This window comes from Anabrus simplex, chromosome 8 (assembly GCF_040414725.1).
Source record: "Anabrus simplex isolate iqAnaSimp1 chromosome 8, ASM4041472v1, whole genome shotgun sequence".
NCBI classification, from domain to species: Eukaryota; Metazoa; Arthropoda; class Insecta; order Orthoptera; family Tettigoniidae; genus Anabrus; species Anabrus simplex.
Window position 1 is genome coordinate 124,899,935 of NC_090272.1, and position 22,875 is coordinate 124,922,809.

Consider the following 22,875-nt stretch of genomic DNA (forward strand, 5'->3'; position numbering starts at 1 on the left):
TGCACTCTCTTTAGGGGGGATTTCTTTTGTTGCTAACTCATTTTGTTCTCATCTTCTGTTTTACTTTCTTTGAATAAAGAGAATGTATGGAGCTCTGATCTGAAAGACAGTGGTAGATATTGTATATGGTATAAGAAACACTTCTGTTAGAAGATGCCATGGCATGATAGTAAATAAAAATGTTGCTGTTCTTTTTTATGGTATACATGTGACTTACGAGGAAAATGTTTCATGTATTTATACAGGGTTATTCTAAATGATTATCGGGGTTACAAAAATTCATAACTCACAGTGCAATTGACGTAGGAATATGAATCTTGTTTTATTGTATACTGTAACTCATAAAGTTATTTTGACATACATTACAAATGCTCGATATGTGCGCCTTGTGTCACTCAACACACATCTACTCGATAGTCCATCTCTTCCCACACACGAGTCAACATAGCAGCGGTGATGCTTTCGAAGGCGGCTTGGATGCGCTGCTTCACTTCCTGAATATCCACCGGTAGAGGAGGAACAAATATCTGATCTTTAACATATCCCCATAGGAAGAAATCGCGTGGTATAAGATCTGGTGAACGTGGTGGAAAGGGTAAGAGCATCAGATCACCTTCCATTCCGCGTCCCATCCATCGTTGTGGTAGTTCTTGGTTTAAAAATGCTCTAAGCTCCCTGTGGAAATGAGGTGGTGCACCATCCTGTTGCAGCACGTAATCATCCCTGTCGTCACTCAACTGGGGTAACAGCCATTCTGTGAGCATGTCCAGGTAAGTCAGTCCTCTTACTGTCTGTTCTTTGAAGAAGAACGGGCCATAGACCTTCGTGTTTGAAACGGCACAGAACACATTCACTTTAGGAGAGTTTCGCACATGTTCCACATAACAATGGCGGTTCGCTGCACCCCAAATGCGAACGTTTTGTTTGTTTACCTTTCCACTTACATGAAAAGTAGCTTCGTCACTGAAAACTACTCTGTCAAGAAAACCATCATCTTCTTCAATCCGTTCCTGCAGTGCCATGCAAAAGTTGAAATGTAGGGCTTTGTCATTAGCTGTTAGGGCTTGACGCAATTGTAGGCGATATGGCTTTACCTTTAGGCGCCTTCGTAACACACGCCATACTGTGGTTTGAGGAACTTGCAGTTCCCTGCTACATCTCGTAGTTGATTTCTTAGGACTACGGAGATAAACGCCCCTAATCCGATTCACAGCCGCTTTTGACATAGCGGGACGCCCACTGCGTTTCCCTTTGCACAAACAACCTGTATCCACAAATTGTGCGTACCATCTGCGAATAGAGTTGTCGGAAGGAGGCTCCCTCCTGTATTTTGTCCGAAAATGGCACTGGACTCTGGTAACGGATCGGTGTTGATGAAATTCAAGAGTACAAAAAGCTTTCTCCGTATTGCTAACCGGCATTTTGTTAAACACTGCTATTACTGTCATCTGGTGGTAACTTATGTACTTATGTAACTTATGTACAAAACTTTGAGAGTTTGTCTAACCGTTACTGCAACAATAAAAATGGTACACTTTCCACGTTTTCAAAAAAATATTCAAGAAACCCTGACAATCATTTAGAATAACCCTGTATTAGTGTAATATCTATACTCTTCTTTTTTGCCTCCTTACAGATGGTGAAGTGACTCTGAAGACATATGAAGCTACACATGAAGGTTTGATCCAATCCTTTATTGACCGCTTTCCTTCATCTGATATAGATGTCATTCTGGAAGAATTGTGGCTAAAAGACAAGAAGTATTTTAAATAATGATCATTGCAAAAATGACAAACCATAGCTTTTAAACCTGTAACATAAACTGCATTTGTTGTGTAAAATATTCTGACTGGTAGATGATCTACCTTTTTTGTGCTAGTTTGTGCAATTTTTTAACTGCTCTTTTGTTGGTATATATATACACACACATACATATATATATGAGTTTAATAAAATCTATTTTACTTACCTCACCCCTCCTTCAATCCTTCATGTGATACATGAAATATCGTTGTGCATGGATCCTAAAATTATCAAATCTGGTCTTGTTTTTTGTAATAGCAAGGTTCAATTTATGGCTTATTTGAATCAGTCACTTTAGAGCTAGCAAAGTATATCTACAAATTAAAGACAGTTCTGCTGAAGCCATGAATAATGATACAGCCATCATTGTCCATACTTTGAATATGCCAAGTAACTCAATGAGTGTAATTTCCATTATTACACTCTTATTCCTCTCTTCCTCCTCTCTTACTATTATTAAATATATTTTATACATTGGCATACAGTTTTCAACTGCTGGAATAGTATGTTGGATGGCAGGATATTATTATGATTACTTACCATTAGATTCTTGTACACTACCTGACCCAAAGTTTGCAGACACCTATCTGAAATTGCACTTGGACTTAACCCATGTGACATTTCCTGTTATTGGACATTAATATGGGGTGGATCCACCCTTTGCCTTAATGATGCCTTTAACTCTGCTGGGGACACTGTGAAGGAATGCCAGCCCATTCTTTTCCTCAAGAGCCAAAACCAGAGAAGGTAGTGATGCTGGATGCTGGGATCTGGAGCAAAGTCGACATTGTACCTCATTCCAAAGGTGTTCCACTGGTTTCAGGTCGGGACTCTGGGCAGGCCAGTCCATTTCAGGAATGTTATTGTCCACAAACCATTGCCTCATAGATGCAACTTTATGACAGGGTGCATTGTCATGCTGATACAAACAATAATCGTCGTCGAACTTGTCCTCTTCTGTACGCTGCACACAATAGTTTAAAATGTGTTCATTTCTACATTCAGAGATTTCTTAGGCCAGGCTGAGTGGCTCAGATGGTTGAGACGCTGCCCTTCTGACCCCAACTTGGCAAGTTGGATCCTAGCTCAGTCGGGTGGTATTTGAAGGTGCTCAAATACGTCAGCCTCGTGTCTGTAGATTTAATGCCATGTAATAGAAGTCCTGCATGATTAAATTCCGGCACCTCTGGTTCTCCCAAAACCATAAAAAAATAAAATGAAAGGCAGTTGGTGAGACATAAAGCCAATAACATTGTTAGATTTCTTTAAGCACAATGAGGGGACCACAACCTAACCACAAGAAACACCCCCATACCATAACACCTGCTCCTCCGTACTTCACTTTTGGCACTACACATGATTGCATGTAACGTTCTCCAGGCATTCGCCAAACCCAAACCCTTCCATCGGATTGCCACAGAGTATGGCGTGATTCATTATTCCAAATCATTTGTTTCCAGTCATTCACTGTCCACTGGCATCGCTCTTTATATCACCTCAAGCGTCACTTAGCACTGACAAAAAAAAAAAGTTTGTCTTATGGGCAGCAGCTTGACCATTGTACCCCATTCTTTTTAACTCCCGACGCACAGTCATTGTGCTGACTGGACTGCTGGGAGCACAACTGTACACAAGCTGCATCTCTCAAGATCAATTTTGTAACGAGTCATCCCTCAAGATTTTATGTTGGTTCAAGCTTTTTAAGTCGTTATTTACCATCAATTTAATGTCTTTTTACATGATTACAGCACAGCAGGAATATAAAAGACTGTCATATTACGAATGAACTTCGACTGAATATTTTTTTAAAATGATATTTGTTCATGGCGTCGACCTATGAAGATCTTTTGCCACTACTTTCACCATTTGAGGTGAACCTGCATGTAAGTTGAATTGCAGAAGTGTAGAGTGTTGAATGTGAGGCAAGGGACATTAAGGATGACACAAACACCCAGTCCCCAGGCCAGGGATATTAATCAATTACAATTTAAAAAACCCTGACCCGGCCGGGAATCGAACCCGGGGCCGCTGGATGAGAGGTGGATGCGTTGCCCCCTAACGGGGCTGGACTCAACTGAATTTACTTCTTCATAAAAAGTGTTGATATTTCTACATGCACCCTTTCGACTGTGAATAACGTCTTATATTTGTGATGTATGTTTATAATTGTTTATGATTTAGTCCCTTTGCCCTGTTCTCTTAATCGGCTGATGATGACACTTTAAATGTATCAGAACCGGTCCCAAAGTTAACATATTGTAACTTAATATTGGTACAACTTAATAACAGTGTATTGAACAGGTGGAACCTCTATACTTTCTTTTTAGTATTGTGCTGGTAGCACTTACGAACTCATGAGTGATTCCTTCCTATTTTTTACAACCACCCTCCTCAGTGCTCAACGGTCCCTGTCTGTCACCAAATGAGTCTGCCTGTCGACTTGGGCAGATTTAGAGTGGTTGAAATGTCCCTGAACTCTCCTAGCTGGCCCATTCTGCTGTTACTGCTTCTCTACCGACAACATAAAACTCCCTTCCTCCTTTTATACTGGTAGGACCGCCTCTCGTGCCATCTGGGATTCAATTCCACATTACATAGGGATGTCTGGATACTTTTGATGAGGTAGTGTACTGAGAGACTTATTTGTTTGATTCCAACAATCATGATACAGACGTTGATTCCCATAGGGAACCTGAAATATTTGTCCCAAATGATTAGGCTGCAAGTAACCTACGCATTGGTCTCCGCGGAATGCACTAGCCATGCGTCTTGGTAGGTGTGCTATTTACCAACTGATGAGCCAAATGTAGCACACTGGGGCAAAACGCTGGCAACCAAGATTGAGTTAGCTGGAAAATTTATAATGTCCAATAACGGACCAACTATATTGGTATTCCAACAATCATGGCAAGCATTTCTCCTAACCAACCGATTTCTGATGATAGTACGTAGTAGCTCTCGCCGCAGTAAGCAAGTCACAACTTGTCAGCTTTTATATACTCCAACCGCCGCGCACGTGCAGTAGCACTGCCAGGCAAGTCTTACAACTACCGTGCTCCCCGTAATATTAGGGAGTGCGATGTGGTAGCTCTTATCAGTCAAGTATCAAGAGGCCAAGCAGGATACCTCGCTAACACGAGGCAAGGAGAAGGTGTGTGTACAGGCAAATGCATAAGAAAGAAAATGCTTCAGTGGCCCTGAAAAGGACCTTTGTTGTTCTTGTTGTTGTTGTTGTTGCCAACTATACTTTAAAGTATAGCGTTGCATTACCAAATATATTTGATTTTAATGAACTCTCTTCAGATTTAATATTTATAACAACACCGAGTATGTGTCCCCTCCATAATTTAACTTTCCTTTTCGAACCCAACATAATTTGTTTAATGGCTATGTCATATAGAGTTTCCACCATTATTTGTGCTTGTAATTTGTTTTCTGAAATTACTGTTATACCGTCAGCCAACGCAAGACATTTCACTTCAAATTTTCCTTTTCCTTTCCCCAGATGGATTCCTTTAATGTTTGATTACATGTAATCTAATTTTCCTTTCCCTCATGATTTTGTTTAATACCAGATTAAAGAGAATTGGTGGAAGTCCGTCACCTTTTTAAAAAAATATTACTAAACTTTATTAGGATCAACCTATTCAATACAATTGAGTTACTAAAGTTGGGATTTACATCTTATTATACTAAAATTAGAAGTGTGGTTTTTTTTTTAAATATTGGACTCAATCTCTGCTACAGTGTTGATCATGTCGTTTTCTTTCCGTGTGCTTGGCCAATTATGTTTTAGACCTTTGCTTAACAGGTCAATTTTTTTTTCTGAAAAGTTTGTGTTTAGGATGCTAAAGGGTTTATTGTGTCACCTATTCAATACATATAGATTTTAAACATTTAGGAATTTATTATTAAATCCATTTGAGACATGTTTCGCCCTTCATTGAGGGCATCATCAGTCAAATTACCTCCTCAAGGCAAAAATTAGGTACCTGATTAGTAATTAAAATTCTAAACATTAAGATACATTACAATGGGAAAATTAAGCAACCAAGAAAAACTTGTTCACTAGTGATACAGTTAGACAAAATAAGTTTATAGACATAGTAGTCGGCACCAATGCGTAAAATCACTGGGTACTTTAGCAGAGTCCAGCAGTTGTGTTCCGAAGAATAATTGACGCCTCTTTAGAAAATCATAGGAAATTTTAAAATTTATACACACATTTACTTAAAACAGTCAGGGGATAAAGGGTACATAGTATCTGGCATCAATGTTCGTAAACATTAATTACTGCCATTGGTTGAATGATTACAGGTTGACAGGGTAACTATACAGAAAATTTACAATATCTAATTGGACAGTTGAGAAATTACAGCTTATAAACATATTTACAAGAGAGCAGTTTGGTGAGAAAGGATATAAAGATGTCTAGCATCAGTGTGTCCAGTTGTTTTAGTCGCTGCAATCGTCATCCAACCAGAATATGAGTGGTTTGTTCTTCCTCTGTAGATAGCCAAAAACAGGGAAAGTAATTGGCCGGTCAGAAGTTCACAAGCACGCGACTGTTTCAAAACGATACACAGTGCAAGATCATGAATGGTAGAGTAGGAGGATCAATACAAGGCTCTATGTTTATTGTCTGTACTATTCATCATTATGCAAAACATTTTTTGGTGTGTATGAAAGAATTGAGAATAGTAGTTCTTCATTTTTGTAGTCTTTGAGAAAACCTTTACTTAGAAACAAGTCTGTCAAATTCATTGCCAAAAATGCTTGTAAATTGCTCCATCTTCAAACTTACAAAACTACCTTAGGTTCAGGCTGTAATTCTTTAAGATCCAGTGGTGTGATTCATTTCTAGAATTGTTTCATCAGTCCATATATGTCGACAATTTAGTAAAATTTCTGATTCAGATAACGATGAACATACCCTATCTTCAGCACATAACTGTTCTACGTCAGCCACAAAAAAAGGAGTACAAGTCTCGTTTCTGTGTCAAGGAAAGGCCACAAGTATCTTCGTTAAATCTAAATATACTGTATATTGATGAGATTTCAAATGCCAGATTACGGAAAAGAGGCTTTATATTGAGAAGTAGGATACGGTAATGAAATCAGAAAAATGCTCTAAGGTATATGAACTTGACCAAAAGTAGACCAAATTGAAAATAATGGTACAAATGATCATTTATGAGCTTTATTCCTGTTAGTACAAATCGAATCTTATGGGAAGAAAAAGTGAAGTACGCAGAAACGACGCTAAAAATTAGCGTCTTCTGGCATAGAAAAGCACTACCTACCAGCTACAGATTTGAGATTCTTGCACTGCCTAACTGTACCACATCAGAAAATGCTGAAAAATTACATATACTGAAGAAAATGGAAATTGCAACACCCAGAAGAAGTGGTGTTACATTGCTGCAATTGAACATGCAGGACGAGTGTTCGGTTGTGATTCGATTATTACACAGGTCCCTCTGACCGCAAGTTTGGACAACAATCAGTACAGGATGTACCCACCACGAGCTGCAGTACATTGATGAATTCGTCGAGGCATGGAATCAATAAGGCCCTGGACCGCTTCCTGAGGAATTGTGGCCCATGCTTGCTGCACTGCACGGGTCAGTTGTTCCAGAGTTGTGGGTGGCTGAGGACGGTTGGCCAGTTGTCGACCCATCATGTCTCACACATGCTCAATAGGACTGAGGACCGTGGATCTGGCGGGCCATTCTGAGGTTGTGATGTCGTGGAGAGCTTCTCTGAAGATACATGCAGTGTGAACCGGGCATTATCCCGCTGAAACATCCCATTAGCAATGTTCGCCATCATAGGGACAACCACTGGATTGAGTACCCTATCAACGTACTGTCGAGCAGTCATAGTGCCTTCAACAAGCATTAATTGTGATTTCACATTAAAGCCAATAGCTCCCCAGACCATAATGCTTGGTGTTGGCCCTGTGTGCCTCTCGACAATAAGATCTGGGTGGCCCCTCTCCCCCATACGTCGGCGCACACGATTCCGGCGATCACTGCGGGCAAGACAGAAGCGCGATTCATCACAAAAGACGACCCTATGCCATTCGTCGACCCACGTCGATCGTTCTCGACACCATGCCTACACGTCGCCATTTTGGGGTCAATGGAACACCTTCTGCAGGGACACGGGCTCGTAAGCCAGCTGCACGCAGGCGATTACCAACTGTTTGTTGTGTAACGTGGGGTGCCATAGCTGCTCGAATTTGCGCTGCTGTTGCATGGGGTTCCATCCGGGCCATCCGAATGATGCGGCGATCCTCTCACAGTTGTCTATCGCGCTGGGCCTGTGCCAGGTCTGCGAGTGTGGGTACCTTCATTTGACCACTGCTGCCATACACGTAGCGTAGATGCCTGTCGGCCAATACGTGCAGCGACAGTCCTTAGCGATAATCCAGCCTCACACAGCCCAATTATCCGAGCCCTCTCAAACGGCGACATTTGTTGATAGCGTGCTCTTCACTGTCGTCGAGGCACGTTTGACGGGGAACACTTCACTGCACAGACTGCAAGTCAACTACGCTACACCAGAGTCCGTATACTGGAGTTGATTCCTCCGTGACCAATCACGTGGGGAGACCTGTAGCAACAATCCATTGGGTCTGAAACTTTGATCGTTTACATACCTACATGGCATCGTTCCATATCTTGAAAATCAACACAAACGACCAATGCCTTCATGGTGTTGCAATTTCCATTTTCTTAAGTGTAGGATTGTCTAATGTCGAAACGACGAGCAAAACCTCGCTCTCCAAACAGCGGCTTCAATACGAATGGCGTAACATCAGATGTGTGGAAGAAAAGATAGGATCGCTGATAGTTGATAAGATGGCGATTAGACCCAAAGTTATTTATGACGACAATTTCAATCAGTTCGTCGGATACAGTGAGGCAGAATTAGAGAAAATGCGAAGAAGTGGCAAACTCGCTAATAGACTTCTCTGCTACTTTCGTGAATTAACTAATTTCGTTTCAGAAAAGTGTGAGAAAAGCGTTGTAGAGAGTAAGTCATACAACTGCTCTTGGTCTATGTTTTTATCTCATAACTCTTTGGTGTGTTCTGAAATTCCTAGTTTTAATGAAATTTTATAGTTTTTCTTACTCGAACGTGTTGCAATGAGCGGGCGAGACAGCGCAGTAAAGAGAACTCTAGTGGTGGTTGTCGAAAGTATCTCGAGGCCAAGTCTAGTGTGCTGTATTTCTCGGCCTTTTGTATCTCGTTGGCAACGACTAGTAGCAGTAGGAAGTGCAAGACGTGTTTTAGTCCTTCAACATTCCAATTAATCATCTTAAGCTTCAATTGATACTTCATTTTGGTACGAGCGGGGAAAAAGAAATCATCTTATTATTCCTTTAGGCCAAAAATCTGGAGAATGAACTTTCGATAATTCGCTGAAGGCGATTCCTACTTTGAAGGCCTTGTTGTTTCCTTCACATTTTAGGTCTTCGCAATCAACTTCTCCGTTATGCAATTCTTTTAATATAGTTTTTCAGAGCATCCGGAGTTATTGTTTATTAATCTATCAACAAAGAGCCGTGCTACCTTAGGAACTGCCTTAATGCCAGGATCTACAATTCCTTTGGTCCCGATGGTTTGCCTTTACCTGGGGAATTGCGTGTTTCTTGTTGGGTTAATTTCAAAAGGACACTCGGTTTCTTGAATCACTGAGGGTCTTGATATTCGGCTGTGGTTGCATGCCATAACTTCGCTCAATATATATGGCTTGTTGTATTTGTGCATCAAGAATGAGTGCCATTTTCTCCGTGAACGTACGGGTTAATTCTTCCATTTTACTTTTCAGCTCGTCACGGGACTGTTTATTTTCTGCAATGGTTTAATATATTTTCCCACAACCTTTAGCACTTCACATGATATACCATTTTCGGTGACAGTTTTATTTGTTGTTCTAGTGCTGGCTCTTCTGGAGAAGATGTATTGATACCATATGCATCTAATAATATTCTGCATTTATTACACATCCATGATAAACTTCTTTTTATATTTGAGATCGTTGAATTCTGTGGTTGTGATGGAAGTACAGTACGCGAACATTTTCTTGAGCCCTAATTCCCATTCAGCACTATGGAGCTCAGGGCTCAAGAAAAGGTTCGCGTACTATACAGTCCTTATGGTACCACCTTACAGTTTCCGTCACAGAGAATGGCGCTGCTATTGTTCTCCTTGTCAAAGGGTTTCTCACATTGAGGATAATTTTATGAAGTGGAATTGATTGGCATACTTGCAGTTTGTATTTTATAGTCAAACGTTCACTTAATGATTCACTAGGCTCACTGTAGTATATGTATCGTCAATGTTAAGTAAGTAAATATAGATTGGTCGTAATTATGAAAAGCTGGAAAAAATTGAACACACGGTCTTATTCTCTTTATGATCGGTAGATGCTGTTAGCTGTCCACCCGAGGTTACGAACTTCAAACTGACTAGTGGAGTTGTATATCTTGCTTTGACAAACGGTTACTCTTTGGCAATATTTTTTTTAAATATCTAAGTACTCCTGTAAGTCTGTAATTAACAACCAACTATTAAATTTAGCCTGGATAACACTATCAGCAATAGAAGAAACTAATAACACTGCATTTAGCAATTAAGCATTTATATTTATCGCGAAAATACAACTAATCATAGGCTAAAAGTGTACACACACGTCACTTCCAAAGGTTCGAAATTAAATTCTCTTTCAAAACTGCATTTACTTTTATCACTGCAGAATATGATTCCTTTCACACTTCACCAAAATGCCTTTCACTATTTTCCTATTTTCCCCCACTCGGAAACGAAGCATAGTAAATCTAACGTACGTAATCTACCGGCAGAACTACGCATAATGGAACCGACGCACATGGTTTTTACGGAATACACTCAAATGCTATCCCAACTCAAGGAAGAATATCCGGTGGAGTCTCTTGTTTTATAAAGCCAACACTAGGAACCTACCAACTTCTACACAAAGAGGAGAACATGCTGATAATAGAACCTATAAACCTGACAATAGACCACAAACAAGCACTGAAGACATAATAGAAACCAGCATAACAGCAGCATCTAAAACAAGAGGAAACGAAAATAACATATTGGCAGGAGATTTCAACTGCCGGATTGATAAAGAAAACTCTAAAACAGACATTTTACTCGAAACTATAGGGGAAGAAGGCTAAACTCTGGTGAACAGAAGAGACATGCCAACATATATAGCTCCAAACGGCAAGAGCGCAACGGACTTAACATTCTGCAAAGGACACAACATTACAATAGCAAACCAACAAAGAATGTGGACTTCGGCCGCTGCCCTCATCAGAAAGCATATCCCTATTGAAGCAGAAATTCAAATTAAGATAGACTTGGGACAAAATACTCCAGTCACTCCAAAAAATAGAGTATCAAGACTTCTGGATAACGATCTATTATTAAGAAACAAAACGACTGTGGCAGAAGCAACGAAACATATAACAGGAGGAGGATTAGATGCCGCATTATAGATAACTAACAGCTTAATTAGAGGAGCTTGTAAACCTTTTGCAAAAAGAAGAATACAACCATAGTTTGATAAGTCTTGCTGTAAAGAAAGAAAAATTCCTACGTGTAACAGTGTGGAGGAGATTTAAATATGAGGTAGTTTTAGACCGCAAATATTTGATATGCTGATTCCAGTTTAGTTTATGATCTAAGTATATGCCTAAATATTTGTGATTCGTACATAACGGGATAGAAAACGTGTCGCATAAAAGAGGGGTTCGATCGTAGTTACGGTGATGTGAAAAAATCATCATCGAACATTTAGAAATGGCAAGTTGAAAACCATGAGATGCTAACCACGAAAAACTTGAGGGAGGAGTTGCGACATTGTTTCACGGCATGTATCAACGTGTGGATGAGAAAAATAAAGAACAAGATCATCAGCATAAGCTATTATTCGAGCAGAACGCGTTACTAGGCTAACAAAATCGCTCATGTACAGTGCAAAAAGTATTCCACTGAAAATGTCCCTTTGCGCCAAACCATGGGACGCCTGTCGACTGGCAATATGGTTTTGATACGATTGTATTATAAGAGTACGGTAGGTAAATAATTGCTGCAAAAGGGCAATAAAGCCGGGGGAAAAATTCTTGGCTGAAAGGCAGTCCCATAACATATGCAATGGAATTGAATCATAAGCGCTGTGAATATCAAGGAACGTAGCAATAGTACTATGACGACGTGTTTTAGCCAAAAGTAGGTCAATTACAAAGGTATTGATAGCGTCCTGAGTGCTACGTCCTTTAAGAAATGCATATTGTTTTTTTGGAGTCAGATTATAATATTCGAGTACCGTACCCAAAGGAATCTGAAGTAATATTTTGAGAAATGTTTTTCTCATACATGAACTAAGGACAATTCCACGGTAGCTATGAAAATCAGTAGGTATCTTCTTCGGTTTGAGAATGGGTACGAGAAAAAAATCATTCCATTGACGGGGGGTTGTAAGTGAAGATAATATGTTGTTATAGTAGTTAATGATAACATGCGTAGCATTGGAGGGCAATAAGTGCAGCATACTATAGGTAATGTAGTCCGGGCCAGGTGCTGATTGAGAGGCTGTAGGAAGGACAGCTTCGAGTTCATGAAGAGTGACAGGCTGTAATAAAACAGAAGAGTGACGGCTATTTTCAGACTGGGAAAAAATATTGAAAGGAACAGCATAGTCCGGGGTAAGAGAATGCAAAAACTTCTGAACCACATCAGTAGGAATTAACGCAGTAGCAGCATGCTGAGAAACACGTGTCAAAATACGAACAGCATTCCAGAGTTGCGTAATCGGCGTTTGGCTGTAAGTGAGGAAATAAAACGCTTCCACGATTCCCGACGCAATATGTTGTTTTAAGGTAAAATAGTTATGCGGAGATAAATTGATCCTATACAAGCGAAAAAGTCTTACGTTTTTGTATTATATTATGACACTCAGCATCCCACCATCGCAAAGAGCAGGGGTGTCGTGCTTTAGGAGTATTTACTGCTTTAAAAGGGTGATAAATATTAATATATCGATAAACTATCTGTAGGAGAAAGTCATAGGTAAGCAGATGTGCTGGCATAGACGAAAGTTGATTCTCAATAAATTTACGAAAGTTATTCGCATCATAATTTTTAAGCGATCGGATGGCAGGGGAAGAGCGAATGTCAAGCATAGACTGATGCGGTCGACTCAGGCCATAGGTGATAAGTATAGGAAAATGATCGCTGGTAAAAGTATCCACTAATGTATGCCAGGTTATTAAGGTTGCCATCGAACCACGACATATGGAGAGATCTACCGCACTAGGCGGGGAACCAGGGGGATCAACCGTGTGGGAGATCCATCATTAAGTATTAATAAATTATGTCGGTATGCCGCATCTAACAAATGAGTTCCTTTGGACGAATCAGAGTCGCTACCCCATACTGTATAGTGACAGTTCATATCACTAAGAATAAGTATTTTTGAGGCATGATCAAATTGAGCAAAGTAAGACGACCATTGTTCTTCCGCAAAATAAATGTCGGGAGGGCAATATATATTAATAATGTAGATATCACGATAAATGATACCAATACTATAAGAAGAAGGCAATTGGATAGAAACAGGTACTAATAGATAAGAGATAGTATGGTGAATGAGGAATGCTACTCCGCCATATCCTTGTCCATCATATCGTTCAATATTGTAACCTTTAACAGAAAAAGAATGACTCGGTAAAAACCAGGTTTCTTGTAAAGCAACAAATTGAGATAGCGTTTGTTGTATCAGTAATTTTAATTCATGCTGCTTAATTAGGATGCTCCTAGCATTCCATTGTGTGAGACTGATCATAGAAGCAGAACATCGAATCTACACTATCCTTTAACATATAAAGTACATGAGATACATGTTGATTATCACCCAGTAACTGGATTAATTGGGAAAGTTTGCTACGAATGTCCTGTTGCAATATAAACGTTGCCGCTGGAGATTATCTACTGTCGGGGGCTGGGATACACTGCCTTGAACGGACTGGCTACTGGAAGTGGTAGGAACAGATGGGGCAGTAAAGTGTGTAGTAGGGACTCCGGAAAGGGGCTGAGACGCTGGTGCTGAAGGAGCACGAATAAGATTTAAATAGCCATCGTGATCATAGCGGGGTACAGGAACCGGCCGAGGGTTAGGAGTGATAATTTGGGTACATTTTCGCTTTCTTGGAAGCACAGCAGTCGATGGGGTTACCGGCTGTGTTAAAGGGGGGAAATTGTTGCGGGTTCCGATCAGGAAAATAGCTGGGAGGATGAAGTTTAGACACTGCTTCATTACATGAAATGTTTTCAGTGCTCATGAGTTTTTTGATCTGGGTTTGATGCTGTTTTTCTGGACATGAATCGGAGCCAGTCAAATGGGGTCCACTACAATGAATACATTTGAAAAAAGTTTCCTGGCAATCTGCAGTAGGATGATTCAATGAGCATCGACCACATCTAGTAACGTTGGCCCTACAGTTTTTATCTCGATGTCCGTATCTATGACATTTACGGCAAAGAATGGGTAGAAAAATAAACGGCTCCACCTCCATATACACGCTATAGAGTGACACATGTGGAGGTAATGCCTGTCCTCTAAATGTTACTTTTACAGAAGCGGTAGGTAAATAGTCCGTTTTGTCTTGTTGTGTAACTCGTCGATTGAGACGTTTAACTGCTTTGACAGGAACTGAAGATTTTAAGTTTTTGAGAATGTCCGATTCAGTGAGGGTTTTATCGACATCACGAATAATTCCCACACGCATAATATTAGAGCTGGGTATGAATGCTTTAATTTTTAAAGTATTGAGCAGAGGATTGGTTAAGAACTCATTTGCCTGTGCTGCATAGGAAAATTCCAGTTGAAGGCGGTTCCTCCCTTTGCGTGTGATAGACTTGACACTAAGATTAGCATCATGAAATTTGCGCCCTAACGCCATTGGGTGCAAATGACTAAGGTTTTGCGAATTAATAGACTCCACAAACACAATATAGGGGCCATAATGAGTAGCAGGATATTTTTCAATGCTAACAGGCGTAGTAGAATCCGAATTGGGTGGATTATTCGATTTTTCCTTATTTTGAGAAGAAGAACTATTCTGTTGCTCAGAATTAGGTAATGGATCATCTTCATCCATACGAATTACTACTTCTCGTTCAACTGGTAGCTTTAATGGATCAGGTGATTCATCACCCCCACTGAACTCTGCCATATTACGAACACGGCACTATATCACTCACTGCACTATACCACACTCGCCCATATGTAACTCTCCAACCAGAGACACTAGGCAAGACAACCGAATTGGTTCGCTGCAGAGCAGCAACTCAAATCTACGCAACCCAGCGGAGGAAATACAGAAACATGATAGAGGACAAAAGGAAAAAAAGCCATAAAACTAGCCGAGGACGCAATAAGAGATCCATTTATTATTCTTAAAAATGAATACCAACGTAGGAATGCAGAAATTCCAATTGAAAATGGGAAAAACACTTCCCCGGCATATTGAACACAGAACGAAAGAATCAGGCATACTAATAACCCAAGATAAATGTAATACAAATATAGATAGAGAACTAATAGTTTCACGGGAGGAAGTTAAATTTCCCATTGCAAAAATGAAAAACAAAAAGGCAACCGGACCGCACCAAATAGCATACGAACACCTAAAGGCATCAAAGGACATACTTGTTCAATTCTGGACAGAATTTTTCAACGAATGCTTAAAACCGAGAACAACTGAAGAATTGAGACGAGCAACGCTAGAGATTCTGTACAAAAAGAAAGGTCACACAGACGACATGAACTCTTATCGAGGAATTGCTCTGGAAAACACGAGTTTTAAAAGCTTCACAAATATCTTGATAAGCAAATTAATAGAAATTATAGATAGACTGATAACCAGTTTGGCTTCAGAAAACGAAAATCGACGCTTCATGCGGTGAAAGATTTATTAGACGACAAAGAAAACAACCTGAGGTTTCCAAAAGGGATATATCATACAATCTTCATAGATTATACTAAAGCATTCGACTACGTAGACCGCGGAATACTCATATCAAAACTCGCAAACATGATTGAAGAAAACCATACTATAACCCAAATCATACATAACAGTCTAAAATAGAGCATGCCTCAGATCAGTGATGAAGCCACAGTATCTAAAGATATTGTACAAATAAATGGAGTCCTACAAGGTGACCCCATTAGCCCACTTCTTTTTAACGTTGTAACTGCGGACATAGGAAATTTTTTGGAATGAACTAAAGAAACGTTGCTTATTCTGTATGCTAATGATATGGTCCTAGGTTCGTCCAACAAAGAACACCTGCAATCAGCTTTAAACAACCTTGAACATTGGGCACAGAACAACAAATTCAAAGTCAATCTAGATAAAACTAAGCAAATGACTTTTAGAAAAGGGGGAAGAAACTCAAGAAATGACATCATATTACTAGAAAATGACCTTTGGAAAGTGTCAAAAAATTTAAATGCCTTGGAATAACACTCCAGATAACCACCAAATCTTTCAGCTTGCATATCGAAGAAAGGACAACAACAGCCATATGTGCAATTTATAATATTAAGAATTTAACATCCCTTGCACTAGCGACAGCTATGACACTTTTTGAAACCACAATAACGCCTATAGTTACGTATGGGTTCATTCTCATTTGGGAGAAACTAACAGTCTCTGATCTTAGAAAAATTGAAAATTTCAAAACAAGATTCCTGAAAAGAGCCATTGGATCTGGAAAATTTGCACCAAACAGAATGATCTACGCCCTGACGAGCGAAATGTTCTTCCTAGAAGAATTAAAGATAAAACTACGACTACCTTCCACCGGACCGTACAATGAACTAATAGCAGAAAGAAAACGGAAAGCATAGAAGATAGACTACAATTTCTTTCGGACGGACGCAATGATAAAAAGGGATTGGACCGCAACAAACCAAATACAAAGACATGCTATCATTAGGCTAGCTATACATGGGTTTCACCATAAACTACGTGTTAACAAATAGGTTCATCAAGCAAATAATGTATTTGCACATTATGCGGACAGATATGTGAACAGTATCATTTTACGGTTTGAAAGGGTCGCACAAAATCTCTATGCTCTTATAGCACAGAAAATTAACAATGTTTTAAATGCACTTTCGGGCGCACCTTTGCGTTATTAATAATAATTATTAAGAAGAAAGATTCTCCCAAATGGGCATTACAATGAACTAATAGCAGAAAGAAAACGGAAAGCATAGAAGATAGACTAAGTTACAATTTCTTTCGGACGGACGCAATGATATACAGGGATTGGACCGGAACAAACTAAATACAAAGACATGCTATCATTAGGCTAGCTATACATGGGTTTCGCCATAAACTACGTGTTAACAAATAGTTTAATCAAGCAAATAAGGTTTTACAATAGTCACTCAACGACTTTGTTCTCGCTCGGTACACCGTTATATGATATCTATCACACTTATTACTGCACAGAATACACAACTGTCATTAGGACCGTGATAGATTTTGTTTACACAAATCTTATGGTGAAAGCCATGAATGGCAAGTCGTGTTATAATATGTCTTTGTTCTTGGTTTCCTCTGGTCCAGTTCCTGACGAAAATGGCGTCTGTGGTGTAGAAATCTAAATCGATTTCTTTCCTCTTGGCTATTCTTCCTTCTATATGCTCGGTATAGCTTCTTGTGGATGGAAGTGATAGTTTTAACCTCAGATATTCACTAATAATTAACGACTAGTGACATAGAACTGGCCAAGACCAACTACAATATATCATACAATGTAATACAAATATAGATAGAGAACTAATAGTTTCACGGGAGGAAATTAAATTTCCCATTGCAAAAATGAAAAACGAAAAGGCAACCGGACCGGACCAAATAGCATACGAACACCTAAAGGAATCAAAGGACATACTTGGTCAATTCTGGACAGAATGCAGCTATCGATATTAGCTAAAATGGTGACGCGATCGGTTTGTTCAAACATAAACATGAGCATGTGCGAAGTATCACTTTAGTTCTTCTGTTCGTTTGGTTTGATTAGGGAACGTTAGTGTAGTGATGTATTTATTGAAATCTGGTTTTAAAACTATTTTGACACATTAGGACGTGTCGATCGTATTGTGTGTCTGATTAGAACTTCAGTCTATGTCACGCAACATTAGTACCATGGTTACCGCTTGCATCGGCAATATCTACTTGCGGTATGACTGTCCTATGTTTATTTTTCTCGCAAACGACTTGCACGACTCGCCGATGCTGCCAACCACTGTACTTAGGAACTAAATGGTACTGAGCCCTGGACCACAATTACATTTGTTGAGCCCTGGACCACAATTACATTTGTTTTCACATAGGTTAGGTTAGGTTAGGTTAGGTTAGGACTATGTTTAATTTTATCGCAGGTTAGGTTAGGTTAGGTTATTTATTTTTCTCGCAGACGACTCGCGGTTAGGTTAGGTTAGGTTAGCCCCGGACTATGTTTATTTTTCTCGTAGACGACTCGAACGACTTAGCCCTGGACCACAATGACGTTTCTCTTCACATTAATACACCACGGCATTCTATGTCGCTTACTGGTCACGAAATGATAGGATTGATAGAAGCAAAGCCTACTACTTCTTTCTTCGTACATAGCGCATCCAGTGCATCTGGCCAGTGTTGATACAGAAAGCATATCTAATTATATTGACATGGCATCGTGCGATGGATGTGTTATTAATGTAACAAGTTTTTCAGCGAATTACAAGAACAACTTCAATGATTTACTTCAATTCTATGTACATCACAATTTGATTTCAAATAGCAGAGTATGTGAATGGTGTGGCCGTCACGTCAAATTATTAGTGAATGAGTAGTTCAATCGTGTTGTTTTCTCGTGTCGTCGCCTAACCTCCTCTACATTAAGGTTGGTTCCATTTACATACATTCTTCTTCTCTATTATACATTGTTTATCATTCAGGTTACATTTCCTTGTGATTTTTTCTTCCGGTGTCGGGAACGCTACGTACTACTAATAATTAGACCTCTATTTCTTTTTTATATTCAATCACAAGTCCCGCGGATTTAAGCCTCTATTTCGTATTCATATTTAAGCATAACTAGCGCTATCTATGGTTTCAAGTGTTTAGAATCGTAATTACTGCATCGAAACGTCTCAACTATTTCATCACGTTGTTATATAATCGTGGCTGGCGTTGGCAAGAATGGACTCTGCATCGCCTGAAGATTTGCCCTATGAAATGTCACTACCATAGTTCAACAAATTCTTACTCTTATTTGTTTCATATGGTTATTCTTTGACATTGCCTCACTCTTAGGTCTTTTCATCGCGTAAGTTGGTCATAACTTCTGTCTGTATTGAATTATGGGAACGACATTTCACTGGACTAGCCTTCAACCAATGGCAGTGTCCATTTGCCCACCGTCAGCCATGATTACTATGATACAAACTTGCGTGACAAGGTCTGGAGTTTTACATCAGTGTTGATGCCTATTCTAACACATTTCTCAATTACTATTCATTTTGAGGTTTTTAAATGTGAGGTTTTAAAAAGTGATAAAGCTTATCTGTGAATGAAGATTATATGCCCTTTGTTAAATTAGAGGACAAGTTATCAACTGATATACTGTCACTTACAGTACTATTTACGTTGACAACGACTCTGGTGTTAAAGTGCTTTATACGAAAATGCATATCCCGCCAGAGAATTTCAAATCGATTCTCCTGTTCATTATCTGAAGTGAAACAGATGTATAGCAGTTTGGCGAGTCATTATCAGAATCATTGTTTTGAGGTAATTGAAATTCGTGACAAGGTTATGTTTCTAGTAAATTTCTTGAACGAGGTAATCTATTGTAATTAAAAGCGCGTGGTAATATAAAGGTCATTGAAATAAAAGTCTTTCTAAAACAAGTATTGATTCATAGGAAGAAGAAATACGTTCTAGAATAATTTACTAAGGGTGCCCCCTACTATATCTACACCACTTGGATAAATTTCCGACTTCTTTGAATTCATTTAAGAAAATACTAGGTAAACAGTTGATACGTAATCTGCCACTTTAACGACAGCCCTAAATTCAGATCAGTGATTGATTGATTGATTGATTGATTGATTGATTGATTGATTGATTGATTGATTGATTGATTGATTGATTGATTGATTGATTGATTGATTGATTGATTGATTGATTGATTGATTGATTGATTGATTGATTGATTGATTGATTGATTGATTGATTGATTGATTGATTAAACTGAAACTGCCACACTTTGAAACGCATCAGATATTCCCAGAACTGATATTTTAGAACGCAAACCTATATTACCTATTCCCTGGACCGTACTAGTACATAGTGAAGACTTATAATTTGAAATTTTCACTTATTGCGTATCTAAATATTATCAGAAATAAATTGGGGCACAACTCTCAATAATTGATTAGAAAAGTTTATTAAAACTTTCTGTCTCAACTCAACCATAAACTCAACAACACATTGCGCAATAAATAGTGAACTCGTGTCCTCATACTGAGGTGGTGCACCTCTTGTCAAGCACACCCCCAATGGAGGCGAGCTGCACGTATCATTTCAACCACATACCAGTACTAGTACCGGAAATGGAACCCGGGTCCCCGAGGACGGCAGTTATTAACACTAACCGTTACGCTACGGAGGCGGACAAAGTAAACTCGTGTCATCCTAAGGTGGTACAGGTCTTGTCAGGCACACCCCCAATGGAGGTGAGCTGCATGTACCATTTCAATCGTACCCGGCCCCCCGAGGACGGCAGCTAATAACACTAACCGTTACGCTGAAGTAAACTCGTGTCCTCATCCTGAGGTGGTGCAGCTCTTTTCAGGCACACCCCAATGGAGGTGAGCTGCATGTTCCATTTCAACCACGTACCAGCCCTCTTGCCATTCTTAAATTTATGGCAGTACCGGGATTCGAACCCGGGCCCCCGGGGACGGCAACTAATAACACTAACCGTTACGCTACGGAGGCGGACCTTGCGCAATTACTCGGCACAAAGAAACAAAAACATCATAGATTCAGTCATAGAGTAAATAGAATTAAAAACACTTTACAATACAATATGCGTAATTAAATACCTATGGCACTAAATCCATGATGGGCCTTGGTCTGCCAAGCGACCGCTGCTCAGTCCGAACACCTGCAGTTTACGAGGTGACGCATGGTCAGTGAGACGAATTCTCTCGTTAATTATTCTCGGTTTTCTAGACCAAGGTAGCTCTCTCAGCCTGAGATATCTCCTGTATTGTAATTACTTAGGGTCACTTAGTTTGAGTCGACCTCGAACCAACACTCAGACCCAGGTAAAAATCGTTCACCTGTCCGGGAATCGAACCTATGACCTCCGGGTGAGAGGCAGGCACACTACACTTGACCCGCGGGGACCGGCATTTACGTAATGATAGAGAATTTATTTTTGAACAGAATTATAATAACTGCTCTGAACGAGAAAAAGAAAAATAATAAAATGCAAATTCAAATTTATTATGTCACTAGTAAAAAGAAGGAAAATAACAAAATAAATTTACTCACCGAAAATTGTTGAGAAGAAGACTCGTCACCAGCTATATAATGTTGTTCAAAGTTTGAGACCACTGTTGAAGCACTTAAGGGTATTTACACTAACACTAATCACTTACCACCTACACTAATAGGAATAATAAAAAGCGAAATGCAACGTCATATAAAATCTGTTTTTTTTCAAATAGAACTTTAATATATTTTGTTTATTTAAGGCACTTATGAAGAGCTGCACACTTAGTATGCAGGCCTTTATCGCACTTGATGCACGCAGTTGGCGACCTCTTTCTCTGTTGTGGAGAGCTACATACAACGCAACCTCTTTCTAATTGACCTGGCAAAAGTTTTGCGCCACACACAGGAATATCTGTGATAATCTTTTGTCTATTCTCAAACCATTCAGCACTGAGAGATTCAATTATATAGTTGAACTGGAGCTCAGCCATTTTCTTTACGTTGCAATTTTCTAAATATATCAAATAAGCATTTTTAAAGACAATTCTCGAAATTATATTGAATGCAACTTTTTTTCCAGAATTTCAAAGTTCTACGTTCATCTAAGTGAAAGTACACCATCATGTTATTTGTATCAATGCCCCCCATAGTCTATAACGATTATAGTCTAAGATCACATTAGGTTTCCTCTTGGGTTGATTAATGTTTCTAGCAGTTGCAGGCACTTTCGTTTCTATTGCATCTCCGCGTTTACTTATAACCACTACCTGATTTTTCTGAGATATTTTCTGTTTGGATCCCACTAGTAAAATTGGCCCCTGTCCGAAATATTTATTATAAACTAATTTAAATAGCTTTTTCACAGCATCTGGTAGTCCCTTCCTGTTTCTTCCTATAGTGCCGGTAATACATGTTCCAACTGAATATAAATGTTTTGCAAGGGGGATTGACGTAAAATAATTATCTGCGTAAACGCGAAAACCTTTCATAAAATAATTCCCTAGAGACGGAAGTTTCGTCACTACAGTTTAGGCGAGTCCATTAATTCTGATTTCGTTTCTGCCTTCAGTGGATCTTGCTCCTCGGTAGGTATAAAAATCAACACACTACTTACTAACTGCGTCACACAACATCCAAAATTTTATCCCCCACTTGTGATGGTGCTTATTCGGCATGTATTGGAGTAGTTGTGTATGGCGTTTAGTTCCAACTAAACTTTCGTCTATGGAAAATTGCTGGTGAGGAGTATAATGATGTCTAAATAGCCTATTAGCATGATCTACAAGAGGTTGGAATCGAGCACAGGGATTATAGTTTGGAGATCCAGGAGAAGAAAGCTTACTGTTGTCAACTAAATGAAAATTTTTTAAAAGAAGCTGAAACCTATTCCTTGAGAACATTTCACCAAACCAAGGAGTAATGAAATGGTCTACAGTACTCCAGTACGAAACAATGGTAGGTTTTCTTA

The 22,875-nt window shown here is 39.3% G+C and overlaps 1 protein-coding gene and 1 pseudogene across 3 annotated transcripts in view; one reads left to right on the top strand and one right to left on the bottom strand.

The window, feature by feature from the left end:
• Positions 1–1,937, top strand: part of DppIII (dipeptidyl peptidase 3) — a 200,010-nt gene extending 198,073 nt beyond the window's left edge. For all 3 annotated transcript variants that reach the window (XM_068228838.1, XM_067152443.2, XM_068228837.1), the window contains exon 15: positions 1,637–1,937. In XM_068228838.1, coding sequence (XP_068084939.1) covers positions 1,637–1,773 — 137 coding nt within the window. In that variant the 3' untranslated portion in view covers positions 1,774–1,937. The remainder of the gene's footprint in view (positions 1–1,636) is intronic.
• Positions 363–1,584, bottom strand: LOC136879080 (histone-lysine N-methyltransferase SETMAR-like; annotated as a pseudogene).
• Positions 1,938–22,875: the final 20,938 nt, after the last annotated feature.